The sequence below is a fragment of the Manis pentadactyla genome, assembly GCF_030020395.1.
Source record: "Manis pentadactyla isolate mManPen7 chromosome 15 unlocalized genomic scaffold, mManPen7.hap1 SUPER_15_unloc_1, whole genome shotgun sequence".
In the NCBI taxonomy this organism is placed as follows: Eukaryota; Metazoa; Chordata; class Mammalia; order Pholidota; family Manidae; genus Manis; species Manis pentadactyla.
Window position 1 is genome coordinate 3986874 of NW_026644588.1, and position 14787 is coordinate 4001660.

The window sequence follows — 14787 nt, forward strand, 5'->3', positions numbered from 1 at the left end:
CCCTCTGTTAAGTCCGGGGAGAGAAAATCATGGGGCAAAATACCTCTAAAACCGAAATCAGTCAAAGGGAGGAATAAAGTTTAAACCCGTTTATTGCTTACAAACAACAGTGCGGGGCCATCTTTCTCTCTCTCTCCCCTCTACTGGGACAGAAGCAAAACCAGCACTCACCCCTTAACTCTCAAGTTCAGAGAAGCCCTCCCTTGCCTAGGTAATTAATTACCCACTGATACGGAGATGACCTGCTCCCCACCCGAGGAATGCCTATTGATATGCAAATGCAGTGAGGCCATACTCCTCTACCTCTCTGAGGATGCAGACGCACTAAGGTAGGCGAGATATTCTGGAAATATTACAGTTTTACCCACACACTCCAATCCCACCTCTACATTACGACAGGAACAAGAATTTGCCACATTCGATAAACTTGTAAGGATTCTCTCCAGTATGCTTTCTCTCCTGCACATTAAGCCTTGAGGAATAACTAAACGTTTTGCCACATTCTTCACATCTAAGGTTTCTCTCCTGTATTAATTCTCTGGTGCACAGTAAGACTTGTGGAAGAAGTAAAAAGCTTGCTCCATTCTTTACATCTCTAAGGTTTCTGTCCAGAATGAATCTTCTGATGTTACAAGTGAAGAATACTGAGAGGCATTTCCACATGCCTTACAGTTGTTAAGGCTTCTTGCCTGTATGAATTCTCTCATGCAAACTAAGACTTCAGGAATAAGGAAAGGATTTGCTATATTTTTTACACTCCTAAGTTTGTTCTCTGATATGAACTTTCTGGTGCACAGTAAGATATGAGGAACAAGTACAGGCTTTGCTGCTTTCTTTACACTTGTAGGGTCTCTGTCCAGAATGTACTCTCTGATGTCTAGTAAACTGTGTCCTCCACTTAAAGGATCTGTCACATTCCTTACACTTATAAGGTTTCTCTCCTGTATGGATTTTTTGGTGGACAGTAAGATATGAGGAAGACATAAAGGACTTGCTGCACTCTTCACATTTGAAAAGTTTCTGTCTGGAATGAATTCTGTGATGTTCATTAAGGTGTGAGGCCTCCTTAAAGGCTTTGCCACAATCTTTGCACTTGTAAGGTCTCTGTCCAGAATGAATTCTCTGATGTCGGTAAAGGTGTGAGCCCCGCTTAAAGGCTTTGCCACATTCCTTACACTTGTAAGGCTTCTCTCCAGTATGAATTCTCTGGTGCACACTAAGATATGCGGAACAAGTAAAGGACTTGCTGCATTCGTAACACTTGTAAAGTCTTTGTCCAGAATGAATTATGTCATGTTTAGTAAGTTGAGAGCCCCATTTAAAGGCTTTGCCACATTCCTTACACTTGTAAGGCTTCTCTCCACTATGAACTCTCTCGTGCGCTTTAAGACTTGAGGAACAAGTAAAGAATTTGCCACATTCACTACACTTGTAAGGATACTCTCCAGTATGCATTATCTCATGCACATTAAGCCTTGAGGAATAACTAAACGTTTTGCCACATTCTTTACATCTGTAAGGTTCCTCTCCTGTGTGAATTCTCTGGTGCACAGTAAGACATGAGGAATAAGTAAAGGACTTTCCGCACTCCTTACATCTGTAAGGTTTCTGTCCAGAATGAATTCTCTGATGGTTAGTAAGACTTTTGTGCCACTTAAAGGCTTTGCAACATATGTTACAGTTGTAAGACTTCTCTCCTGTATGTATTCTCTCACTAACAGTAAGATTTGATGAATTAGTGAATGATTTACTGGATAATTCTTGTTGGATAGGCTGCTTACCAGTATGGATTCTCTCATGACTGTTTAAAAGGGAAGATTCACTAAAGGCATTCCCATATTCTTTACATTTGCAAGCTTTCTCATCAGTGTGAATTCTGTGATGTTTAATCACTTCTGTGAAATGTTCACAAGTTTGGACACATTTGCAACATGGGGAATGGTTTTCTGGAATCTCGTTTCTCTGATGTTCTCTATGGCTTGATCCTCTGTTACAGGTTATTCCAGGTTCCATAGATTGGTATCTTCTCTCTACAATGTACATACCTTGGCAATTATTTAATACAGAGCCCTTCCTGACAGCCTGCTTACTTTTACTATACATGCAAGGTTCTTCCTCTTTCTCTATATACTGACATTCGTTAAGCAATGGTGGGAGGGTAGAGCCTCCATGACAGCCGCCCTGCCCTTCACGCTCCTCCTCACTGTCCCCGTGTGTCCTCTGGTCACAGCTCCCAGATCTTCCCAGGGTCACTTTTTGGAATGAGTCTGTTATCACTTCCTGGTGTAACAATTCTTTTTTGTAATGAGAAGAAACTGCTGAAATATATAAGAAGATCAAATTACCCCAGAAAAATCAGGTACATTTACTTTAAAACTTGATGTAAAAATTAAAACAGTACATGTATAGCAGTGAACATTTAGTAATCTGCACCACTGTTTTACACTTCGAAGCAGTAATACTGTTTATCAAAGTTCAACTTAAAAGTCACCCAGCTGGTGGTGAATAAACTCAGATATTCAAGCTTGTAATACTGTTCGCTATATTTGAGCAGAAAATACTTTTAATACTGGCATGCTGTTTAGTACTCAGGAATCACTTAAGGGATTTACAATAAGATGATACAATGTGCCATCAAGAGAGTTCAGTGATGAGCACCACATATACAGTAGTTCTGCAACCGGAAACTGTTTCTATCTGTAAAGAGATTGTTATAAATTCACCATGTTATATGTAATGCTCAGAAACGTACACATGGAAAGCATTCAAAGGGAAACACGAAAAGAACACGACCATAGAAAAACCACTAAACACAGACAGGCACAGACAGACAAACAAACACGTGGAGGAGATGCCTCGCTGACACAAAGAGGAGCTCTTAAGAGACACAATGGGCTTGCTTCCCTTGACTTCAGTGACTGAGTGCACAGGGACTAAACTCCCTTGGAAAAGATGAAGAGAGGCTGTGTGGGTGAAGAAGACCAGGTCCGACTGCAGGACACTCACTCTAGATCTGGAAACACACAGAGGCTGACAGTGACAAAGATGGAAAATGATAATCAATACAAAAGGTGACCACAAGATAGCAGGAGTGGCCATTTCAGTTACAATGGACTTGGTGAAAGACTATCACAGGACACGGTAGCCATAATGTAATGATCAATAAGAGGTACAGGAAAGCATCCAAACTGTATGTACTCCTGCAGCCAGGATCAGAGCTCGCACATAAAGGAAACAAACAGTGACAGAATTAAGGAAATGGGAACAAAATACTAAGAGGAAAATTCAATATCCCACTTCTAGTGGAAAAACACGTGCAGACGGCCCACAGACACATGCAAAGACGCCACAAGTCACCAGGACTGTCACCTCCCACCGATCATAATGGCTAACATCAAAGATACAAGACATAACTAGTGTTGGTGAAAGGAACCTTCCTATGCTTCATATGGAATTGTGAACTGGTGTACTCACCACAGGGAGCAGTTATGGAGATTTCTCAAAAACCAAAGACAGAAAGCAATGAACAGCAGTTCCACTACTGGGAATCTACAGAAAACATTGCCAGGTTTAAAAGATACACACCTGTTGGTTGACTGCAACATCATTTATAAAAACCAAGCAATGGAGGCAACATAGTCCATCAATAAATGAATGGATAAAGACATGGTATGTAATATTACTCAGCTATGAAAAAGAAAACACGATTGCCATTTGGAATAACACTGAGGGACAAAGAAAACATTATGTTAATATGTCAGAGAAAGACAAGTAGGATTTCACTTCTATGTGCAATATAAGAAACAAAAAAGAAATAGACACAAGAACAGAGACTGGACTATCGTTACCCTTCTGGGGGTGAAGGGCAAGTGTATGGGTGAAACACAGGAAGGCACAGAGAGGCAGAATCTTCAAATGTAAAAAATTACACCATTTCTGACCACAATGAATTGAAAAGGGAAGTCAAAAAAATGGCAATGAGTAAACTACACACTCTTACACCATCAACTGTCAGAGATGACAAGGGCACAGAAAATTAGAACACATGTTGTGATAAATGAAGCCAAAGACACAACATAAACATATGGGATGGAGGGAAACTAATGTTAAACATGAAAATGTGTAGCAATGAGTGCTCATATTAAATGAAGAACATCTCAAATCAACAATGTCAATTTACACACTGGGAACTACAAAAAGAACAATAGCTAAGTCCAAACTTACCACCATGAATAAAACAAATAGGGAAGAAATAAATGAAATAGAAAATAAATAGAAAGAAAAAAGCAATCGAGTAGATGTTCCCTGAGAAAATTTTTTTTTTAATGTGAGAATCCTTACATAATTTAACAAAAATAAAATGAAGTCTAAGCTGAAATCAAACGTTAAACATGAGACAATACAACTCACGCAAAATAAAAATGGATGATGGAGATTTTTTAAAGAAAAAGCGTACCTCAAAAAACTCAATACACAGAACAAATGGGTAAGTTCCAAAAACAATGTACCAGACTGAATCCTGAGGACATGAATATATGAACATACCAGAAAAAGAGGTTAAAAGCAGTGCCAGAAGTTCCCAAAGGAGCCCTTCTGCAGTGCAGACGGCTTCACCTGACGATCTTATCAAACACTGAGAGAAAAATTGACACCCTTTCTCCCTAAATTACTCCTTAACTGAAAGGGTTGGAATGTTTCTAAACCCTTTCCTGTAAGGCCAATGTGACGCTGACACTAGAGTCAAAGACACGACCGAACAGAAAATGACACGAAAATTCTGATGACCATGGATGCAAAACCCTCAAGAAACACACCACACAATCAGATGGCACAGTGCAGGCTCAGGCGTCAGGACAATGCGGCAGCCATTCCTGACATGCACAACTTCACGACACAGAATAAAAAATAACCAGCCATTATACTACAGCACATTAAGGATATACAGGACAAAAACTACTCTATTGTGTCAACTGATGCACACAAAGCTTTTTAGAAGTTCAACATTCTTTTAAGGTAAAAACACTCAACAATGAAGCAACAGAACTAAACTTCACAATATCATAAAGGGTGTATATGTAAAGTGCAAGGCTAATAACATACTCAACTGTGAAAGCAAAGATTTTCCTTTTCACTCAGGAACATACAAGGATTCACTCTTCACATCTACTGAACATACTGGTGGAAGCCTAAAGCAGAACCATTAGGTAATAAAAACAAACAAAATTCACACAATTACATAGAAGAAATACAAATCTCTCTCTTGGCAGAAGACATGATATAGAGAAAATTCTAGTATCTACACACATACACAATCACTGACTGTCAATTCTATTAAACACATGTAACAAAGGAAATGGAAGAAAAATCTATACACAAAATGTCACTTGTCCAGAAAGGCAAATAAGACAATTCCATTTACAACAGAATGCAAACAGTAAGTCATTTAGGACTAAACTAAACCAACTATGTGAAAATTTCTTTTCATGAAAACTAACAACATTTCTGAAACTAAATATGACATGAATGAAAGGAAAGACATCCCATATTCATACACTGGGAGAATAGTTAAGGGACCCATAGTTGCAAAATTGGTGATCGGATGCAATCCAAACCATATCAGTGACATTCTTTCCCCAGAAATACAGAACAAATCATAAAATGCGTTAAAACCTGGAGAGAATGGTAGTCAATGCAAACTCCAAGGATGTTAGTGTAAGGCTTCTACTCAGTATCAAATATGTAACAAGGCGACACTAACCCAAGGACACTAGGACTTGCATTAACAGGGACACACAGACTAGCCGAACAAGAGAGGCCACATTAAAGCCCCGTGTCCTGCCAAGTGAGCTGTGACAAGAGAGCCAAGGGCACACCCTGCAAGGGAGCCCCTCAGCTCTGGTCGGGAGTCACATGAATGTCCACATGCAGGAGAACGAAGGAGGACACTTTCCTTAAACCATTTCCTCAGACAAAAATCCACTCAGTATGGATCACACAATAAATATCTAAGACTTGTAACAGGAAAACCCCTACTAGAAATCAGGGGGGAAATCTTTTCAACACTGCGTTTGAATGTGACATGAAAACGAAAGAGAACAAAGCCGAAGTGCACAAATGGGACCACCCCTCCCCGAATGTCTGCACATCAGACAACTGCCAAAAGGAAAAGGCCACCTACAGAAACAGAGGACGGGTGTTGGAAGCACAGATATAATAAGGTGTTCTTTTTTATTTTTACTTTTTTCAGTAAGGTATTACTGACATACACTCTTATGAAGCGTTCACATGAGCAACACTGTGGTTTCAACATTCACCCATATTACCAATTCCCCCCCAACCCCACAGCAGTCCCTGTCCATCAGCGCACTGAGATGCTAGGGTCCCTGCTCGCCTTCTCTGTGCTGTGCCGCCTTCCCCGAGACCTACCTGTGCTGGGAGTGCTGATTCTAATGCCTCTAATAGGGCATTCTTATCAACTGTGCACTATAATCGACCTCAAAACCTAGGCCTGAAAGCTCAAAACTACCCCAACTGAAATGATGGGCATAGCACTGAATAGAAGTAACACCAAAGAAAATGTACAGATAGGCAACGAGCATACGAAAGGATGCTGAAATCACCAATCACTAGAAAGACGCAAAGCCAAGCCAGAATTAGTTAGCTCATATCCACCAGGTTGGCTTCTATCGGGCAAACAGGAAACGACCGAGGCTTGTGAGGAGGTACAGGAAGTGGAACGTTTGTGCAGGACGCGTGGTGACACAAAATGCCTCAGTCACTAGGGAAAACAGTGTGGAGGCCAGAAAACATAAAACAGAACTGTGCTCTGACCAGCAATCCCACCTGCCGATACACATGCGAAACAATTCACGGCCAGATGTATGATTCCACATGTGGGGCATTTCAATAGTCAACCCCAGGGAAACAGAAGGATGTTTCCCAGGGATGGGAGGACAGGGGACGGGACAGCTGTTTCAATACTCAGCTGTGACTGTTGTAAAAAGAAAAATTTTAGGGAAGCATCACAGTACAAGGTGAGTAGAGTCACCACTACTGCACTGTATTCATGAAAGTGCTTAAGATGGAAAATTTTCAAATGAATTCTTTGCCACAATTTAGCAATTTTTATAAAACCTGAGTGAGTTCTACATTTTAGAATTACCTTCAAATCACAAAAAGTACCTCTCAACCATAGAAAATTGTTTCTCTTAAACACAGAATATAATCTAATAAACAAATAGAGGTGAATTAAGACTACTTCAAATGTATTTACCCAGACAGTTTGAAACAACAATCAACTGTGGTAAGTATATGAAAAGTTTTAACAAAGTAGGGTTGACAGTCACACAGGCACACAATCACATGCCTCAGTTTATTGGCAACAGACCTTTGTCTGATTACATCTGAATGAATTCATTCCCACAGTCACTTAACGGCACTGAGTTGAACGCTACCATCTGGACGACTGACAACGTCATAATGGAAACATGGGTCATTCCAAACTTCAGTCCCCTTCACAAGGAGACCAACGAGAAACTATCCCAGACAAGATACCATTGTGGAACCACAGAAGGAGAGGGGGACAGTATGGGGCACCCCAAGACTTACATCTTCTACAGTGGGAACAAGAGAGCCTAAGGTGGACACCCTGCCCCCCAACATTGCTGCACATTAATCAGGAAGCCCGCTCGCATCGTTCCTCCCAGGAATCACTAGGGGAATCTCTGGGGCTTCACTGTGGGGATCAGATAGAGCAGAGACCCCAGCCAGCCACAGGACCTGTGCATGTTCAGAGACCAGACAGGCCCCCATCTGGCCAAGGAATGCAGGTGACATTTCCACCCCATGTGGGCCATGGCCAGTAAGTTCTGCTGGCTGTGGAAACCATGTTTTAACAGTACCTGGGCAGACAACCAAGCACAAAGCCGCATCCACCTGCTGAGGGAGCCCCCAGACCCACGTGAGCAGAGAACCCGGGGAGCTGAAGGGCCCTTCCTGCAGCCACACATGGACGCAGAGCCAGGCCGGCACTGCTGCCCAACCGTTCAGGAGAGTCTCTGAGGCCACATGCCCAGGGATCCTGAACAGTAACCCTGGACAGCCTTGGTACCACACGGAGGGCACCACCCAGCCCTGGGGCCCAGCCTACTGCCCTACCCACAACGGAGCCCAGATTAATACTTTCTGAGCGTGGAACACAATCCGCGGCCTCATCCAGGCAGACAGACCAGCCAGGAACCCCACCGTCATGAGCAGAGCCCGTGGACTCAAACAACAAGGAGGCCCTGACAGCATCCACGACTGACTCTGGACCATCATTTCTACCCCCACCCAACTTCGGGACACAGCTGGGGGCCCCCTTCTATAGCGACAGCACAGCTGGTGCCCTTGTCCTACAGCAGAACACAGCGGCCTTCTCTGACCACAAAGCCCGGCCTGCAGCCCGGCCTGGACGCAGAATCCAGCCGGGGGCACCGTCTGCTCAGGCACCCGTCAGACCCGAGGGCCCGCAGGGCCCAGCCCTTCCTGCCCAAGCATCACGTACACCCAGTGGCCCCGTCCTGCCTGAGCAGGCAGCCTGGGACCAGCCAGAGCAGTGAGGCCTGCAGGGCCCAGATGACGGCTCCCTGGTCACAGAGCACAGCGAGCACGCCCCCCACCCAGGAGGGGCGCTGACCCGGGGCCCTGACTGCAGGAGTGCAAACCCGGGGCCGCCCAGCTACAATCCTGATCGCAGAGGCCAGGCAATGGTGCTGCTATCAAGCACTGTCTGCCCAGGGACACCATCAGATGGGCCATCCATTACCCCAAGCTGTCTATCCCTAGTGAAGTGAACTATATAATCTCAAAGAGGAAACCACTTCTTCAAGTTTCCTGATTTTTAATTCAAGGAATCAACGATCACATAGAGACAGATCATCATGAAACCAATGGAAATTAATAATGATTCAAAGGCTAACCCTAGAGATAGAAATACAGAAATTATGTGACAATTCAGAATTTTCTTACTGAAAAAGTTCACTGAACACCAAGCACATAGAGAATTAAATGAAATGGGAAATAATGCATGAACAAACAAGTTTAATGAAGAAAAATAAACCCTCTCTCCTTATCTTTCTCTCACAAACACACACACACAAATCTTAAAGATCAAAGCAAGGGAACTCAAATTTAACATAGACCATCCACATCAGACTACTCAATGAAAACCTTACCCAACAGCTAAAGAAACAATCAGTAAAATGAACAGGCAACCTACAGCATGGAAGAAAAGTACTGGTAGAATATGTAGCTGATAAGTTTATATCCTACATATAGGATCGCACAGAAAACGATAGGTAAAAAACAATCTGATTAAAAAATAGGCAAAAGACCCAAACAGTCCTTTTCCAAAGATGGATTTTGAATGACACACACATGAAAAGATGATCAACACTGCTGCTCATCAGGGAAATGCCCGTCCAAACCACAGTAACTCTCCCTTCACACCTGTCAGAATGGCTACTATGAGAAAGAGGCACAAGGGCTGGTGAGGGTGCAAATAAAAAAAAAAAAAAAAAAGGGGATCCATGTAGTGTGTCATGAATGTAACCTGTATCAGGGACTCTAAAAAAAAAAAACAGCTATGAGGACTCTTCAGAAATTACACAACTACCATGTCATCCAGCAATTCCACCTCTAGGTGGGTGTCTGTGTATCTACAAGTGAGAAAATCAGGATTGCAGAGAAAATTTATGCAGTGTGCATTCACTGCACTATTCACACCAACGAAGGCGTGGAAACAAGCCAAGTGTCCATCAGCGGATACACGAGAGATGCACCCCTACGCACACGTGCACACACACAGTGGAATCCTAGGCAGTCATCAAGGAGGGAGGCCTGCCATTTGCAACCACAGGGATAAACTGTGAGGTCTTTATGCTAAGCAGAGTAAGCCAGAGAAACACAAATACCACGTGATCTCACTTTAATGTGGAATTTTAAAAAAAGAAAAAAAAAGGACCAGAGCAGATTGGTATTTTCCAGGGCCTGTGGGGAGTGGGGGGAGAAAGAGGGATATTAAAACTGTACCAACTTCCACGTATAAGAAGAATTAACTTCTCGGGACATAATGTTCATCAGGACCCTTTGAACTGGACCAGAAACAGAATTTTTACAAGTTACTGCTCATAAATTTAACAGAGCAAGGGTCACCCAAACAATGACCATAAAAGTAAAATAACAAACTGTCAATGCACTTCACAGAGATGGGGCAGTTAGGAGAGACTAAAACAACTAGTTTCCCTTGGAGAAACCAGTAAGTTAGATGAAAATTTCTTTTTCAGTTTTCCCTGCTGCTTCTCCGTCAGTGTGGCTTTCAGGACTGAACATGGGGTGAGCATACTTTATGCCCCTGAACTCGGGAAGTACCACGAACCAAGGGTGAAGGACGAGGTCGCTGCAGAGAGGGGAGGTCTAAGTCAAAATACATCAGGAAAATTGTCTCTACACCAATAAATCCCCAATTTTTTTCCTTGAATTCAAGGATCTGACACACTTTCATACAAAGCTAAAGTTCACGGGAGCCATTCTGTAAAGTAAGAAAATAAAAGTTCTAAGTTTGGATTAGGAATGCTGGAAAGAAGCTCTTTTCCTCACCCACAGAGACCAGGTTGCTGTAGTTCTCCTGCATCACGCTCCTGTACAAGGCCCGCTGGGCAGGCGCCAGGCATTCCCACTCCTCCTGGGAGAACCTGACGGCCACGTCCCCAAAGGTCAACAGCTCCTGATTTGTGAAAAACAAACAAAAATATCCATGTTTCCCATGAGGCTACGAACAGAGCTCATAATATGACCCAGAATGAAGGTGGGAAGGGAAGAGAACCAGTTTGGGCCTCGCTGAGTGACCTGCATCATTTTTAACACAAACAATACTCCGTAACACTCCCCTGATGCTGAGCAGATGAGGTGAACCCACAAAACCACTATAGACATTAGAATTATATGGGAAATAAAATATGTAATTGAGGAATCAATACAGGCATGTATATTTTTAAGTACTAAATTCATAGCTTACCTGTTGTATGGATTTCTAAAAGGCAAAGTCATGGTGAAGTATCAAATTGCTACAACAATGAATTTGTAGAACAAATGTGAAGAACAAATTTAATATGATACTTTAATTCTGGGGTACTTTAACTCCGGATATTTAAAGCACACCTGATTTTAAAATGCAGATAATGATTCAGGGGTTTCGGGCTGGGTCCTCAGTTCCCGCATTTCCAACAGGCTCACCAGTGATGCTAAGGAAACTCCCTTTACGGACACATTTTTTAATTTTTAAACAGTGACATACCACGGGAAAATATTCTGGGGTGGCTTTGAACTAAGTTTTAAGGCAAATGCAGTCTCTTAAATCATAGCAAGAAGGGCATTTGGAACATTAGAACATCAGGCAGAGCAAGCAAGCAGCCCATTCAGAACATGTACCGTATGCCAGATATTCCAAAAACAGCTTTCCACGACCTGATGCACGACACACAAAACAATCCAGGAGAACAGATTCATTTTCCCTCATTTATGAGGACATTTAAAAAATTTTCCAGTAAACAGTAGAGCCTGGCTTTTAACCCACTCTGTCTAACCCAGCAGGTAACAAGGGGAACACACAGGTGACCTTCCAGACACCCTCACAGGAGGCCCACAGCCATTCCCTCCCGAGGAGAGGAGCTGAGACCAATGACCTGAGCAGCACAGACCTGAACGGGGACTTGCATTTTACGCACACATTCATATATTAAAATGCAATTACACACATGTTAAGACTAAGTTGAAAATTTTATTGTCAGGAAATAAGGAGTAGTCTGATTTCCATACCCATTAATCATTTACGGATGATGCTTTTTCTGGCTTTAAATACACCATGGAAGCCCACACACATGGTAAGAACCAAAAAGCTATTGTTTTCCAGTCTTCCATTTCCTTGAAATGTTTGGCAACATTTACCATAAGTATGGAATTATGTTTTAAATTTTAAAACAGGTATTAAATATATGGTTCTTGTTTTCTCTTTCTGAAAATGCACAGAGTAACAAGGAGCAGGTCTGTGGCGGGAGTGGGGAATGAAAGGCAAACCCACAGCCCAGGCTGCCTGACGGAACCCTCCACCTGCACAGCCCAGAGCCTCCGGGGGCACAGGAGACGCCCTGCACTGTACAGAGCAAACCACATGCCGTAGGGAACTGAGAAGGACATGAAGGTTCTAGACTCAGTGAGGGAATCTGTGAGCATCTCTCAGCAAATCCCCGAGACCCTTCATGCTAACTGGGAAATCACTAACGGGGATCGGCCCCGAGCCTCGGACGGGAACATCTGACATAATGGCACAAATTGCAATTAGCTGCCTGACGCCCACAGGTCACACCACAGCTGTGATACTGTGGCCAAAATGGGAAAGAAACAAGTCAATCATAATTTGAATCAGACTATGAGAAAACAGCAGTGATGGATATTTTATAAAAGATATTAAAATATAAGGAACATATGCACAAAATTGTATCTTCAGAGCACGACATCTTGTGTATTTTATGAACTGCAGGTGTTTCTGAATTGATTATTAGACTATTTTTAAACCAAATATATTATCACAAGATCCATTCAATACCATCAGGTATAGTATGAAACTGTCAGAAAGTTACCTTTTAAATACATAGTCTCCCTAACTTCAGGAAGGAAAACAGACCCAAATCTACAGGCCACAGGTATTTTCAAGTATGACCACAACTAGTGTCTCCATCAATTGCGTCCTGTGCCCAGAGCTCAGATATTTTTCTAGTTTGGCAGTTGTAACTCAAATGCACTCATTCTGCACAGGATGATATGATCAAAAAAGATTCATCCTGCTGTTCATCACAAGCATGAACGGGTTGTAAGCACTAAGTGAGGAATCATGACATTTAGTTTGTGATTCCAGTAAGGTAGCTGGACAAGCAGATTCATCTCAGAACTACATTCCTTCCTGCTCACCTTAAAAATCCGGTTTCATTACCGCATTGATTAAACACCAAACTGTCAGCATCAATGACATGAAATCACATTAGGAGCCACCTTAAAGGGTGTGAGGTGTGGGACCCCACCTGCCTTTTTTATTAGCTCAGCTCACACCTCTGCAATTATTCCTCCTTCCTGCGTGGCTTTGATATTTGTGTTCACTCCTAGAAACAGCACTTTTTCCCAACAGGATCAGTGACCCAGACTCCTGACAGCCCTGCTCTCATCACAGACCCCGCCTCTCCAGCAGAAATACAAAACAGCCCCTCCTCCCTGCTGTGGGGTCGCCCAGCTCCTGGGAAGGGCAGGCGCCCAGAGCGAATGCAGAGACAGCCCTCGGCCATCCTGTGACCTCCCCTACACCACCCCTTCCCCTACAGCAGCTCAGGGAGCGCGGGCTTGGGGGGGACACTTTCTGAGAGCCTTTTTCAGTTGCTAATTACAAGGAAATCAACAACCATCACAAGCAGCTGGGGAGCTTCTCCAGGGCCCCCTGGAAGGTTTGTGACCCTTTCCCCACGATCCTGCAGGCGGACACACCTTAAAGTGACACGTGTGAGGACAGTCGTGGCAACCTTGCCACAAAGCGAGCAGCACAGTGAGCGCTGGGCGGAGGGGCGGGAGCGCAGCAGCCATCAACAGAGGCACACAAAGTCTTGAGTGCTGTGTTTACAGCCTACAGATTTACTTGTGTACATACATGTCTTAGAAGGACAGTTGTGGGGAGTTAGAAATGGACTCCTTACATTCCAACGGGAGTAAGAATTCCACTACAGGAAATTGAATATCTTATTAAAATGCAGCTGCTCATTCAGGAACTCTGGGCTGGGATCTTAGTGTGCATTTCTAAGAAGGCCCAGCCCAGGGCCCAAGGTGCATTCTTGAATAGCCAAGAGGTAGCATTCCAGGGAAAGAATCCTGGCAAGACTTTGCAAGAGTTTTCTGATAACAGGTTCTAATACCAAGAATGGAAACAATCCTTGGTGAATATTTACTAGTTCCTAGGCATCATTCTAACAATTTTTCATAAACTGATGCAAGAAAACCCACAAAGATTATCTAGACAGATAAAATATTATCTTCTTTTATGAAACAGTTTTGCCAAACCGGAACGACAGCAATGAGATTTTGACCAGGTAATCTGGGTCCTTACCAGCCTCACCCGCGTCCCCCCAGGTCACGTTACATGCAGCTGTCCGAGGGGGCAGCGGTACTCCTGGAGGGATTCCTGTTTGGGGGAGCGTTGTGTATTTCCTCGGTCCTTGTCCCCGCTGCGACAAAATTGAAGGGCCGGGAAACAGCAGTGAAGCAGAGTAAAAGCTTTCACTAAAGTTACTTACAGACAGAAAATGTGCAGCAGGCAACCTCAGCGAGCAGTCGCCCTGAAAGGTTGGAGAAAATAAGTTTAAGATTAAAAAGTTACTCAACTAGGAAATGCGGGCGACCTGACAGGAGTGTCCTGAGAGGCTGGGGGTTTCCCCTTTTAAGGGCTTTTCAGGAATGTGACCACGGGCTGGGGGTTCAGACTTGTTAAATGGTCCGTCAATATTTAAAGTGAACTTAACACAAGAAATTTACTGCTCCGATTTCACGCTGAGATAACCGGCGTCTTGGTCTGGGACGGTATCAAACAGGTCAGGCTGCCCAGACCCCCGGTGGGCTGAGTTATTGTATGGGTGCTAAAGAGTAAGTTAAGAATCTTACTTATTAGCTTTCCGCGTTTTACTATGTTTTTTAACGGCTGGGCCTGCATGCTAA

At 43.3% G+C, this 14787-nt stretch overlaps 1 protein-coding gene across 9 annotated transcripts in view; it reads right to left on the minus strand.

Moving 5' to 3' along the window:
* The window catches only part of LOC118909825 (zinc finger protein OZF-like), a 79527-nt gene that overhangs the window by 26244 nt on the left and 38496 nt on the right, over positions 1-14787 (minus strand). For 2 of the 9 annotated variants that reach the window (XM_057496392.1, XM_057496390.1), the window contains exons 2-4: positions 14183-14411; positions 10643-10765; positions 75-2318 (exon numbers count right to left, since the gene is read on the minus strand). In XM_057496392.1, the coding sequence (XP_057352375.1) occupies positions 760-2318; positions 10643-10765; positions 14183-14411 (1911 nt within the window). In that variant the 3' untranslated portion in view covers positions 75-759. Of the gene's footprint in view, positions 1-74; positions 2319-10638; positions 10766-14182; positions 14412-14787 lie in introns of those variants that run through there. The other 7 variants (XM_057496402.1, XM_057496403.1, XR_008995452.1 and 4 more) reach the window with 6 other exon arrangements.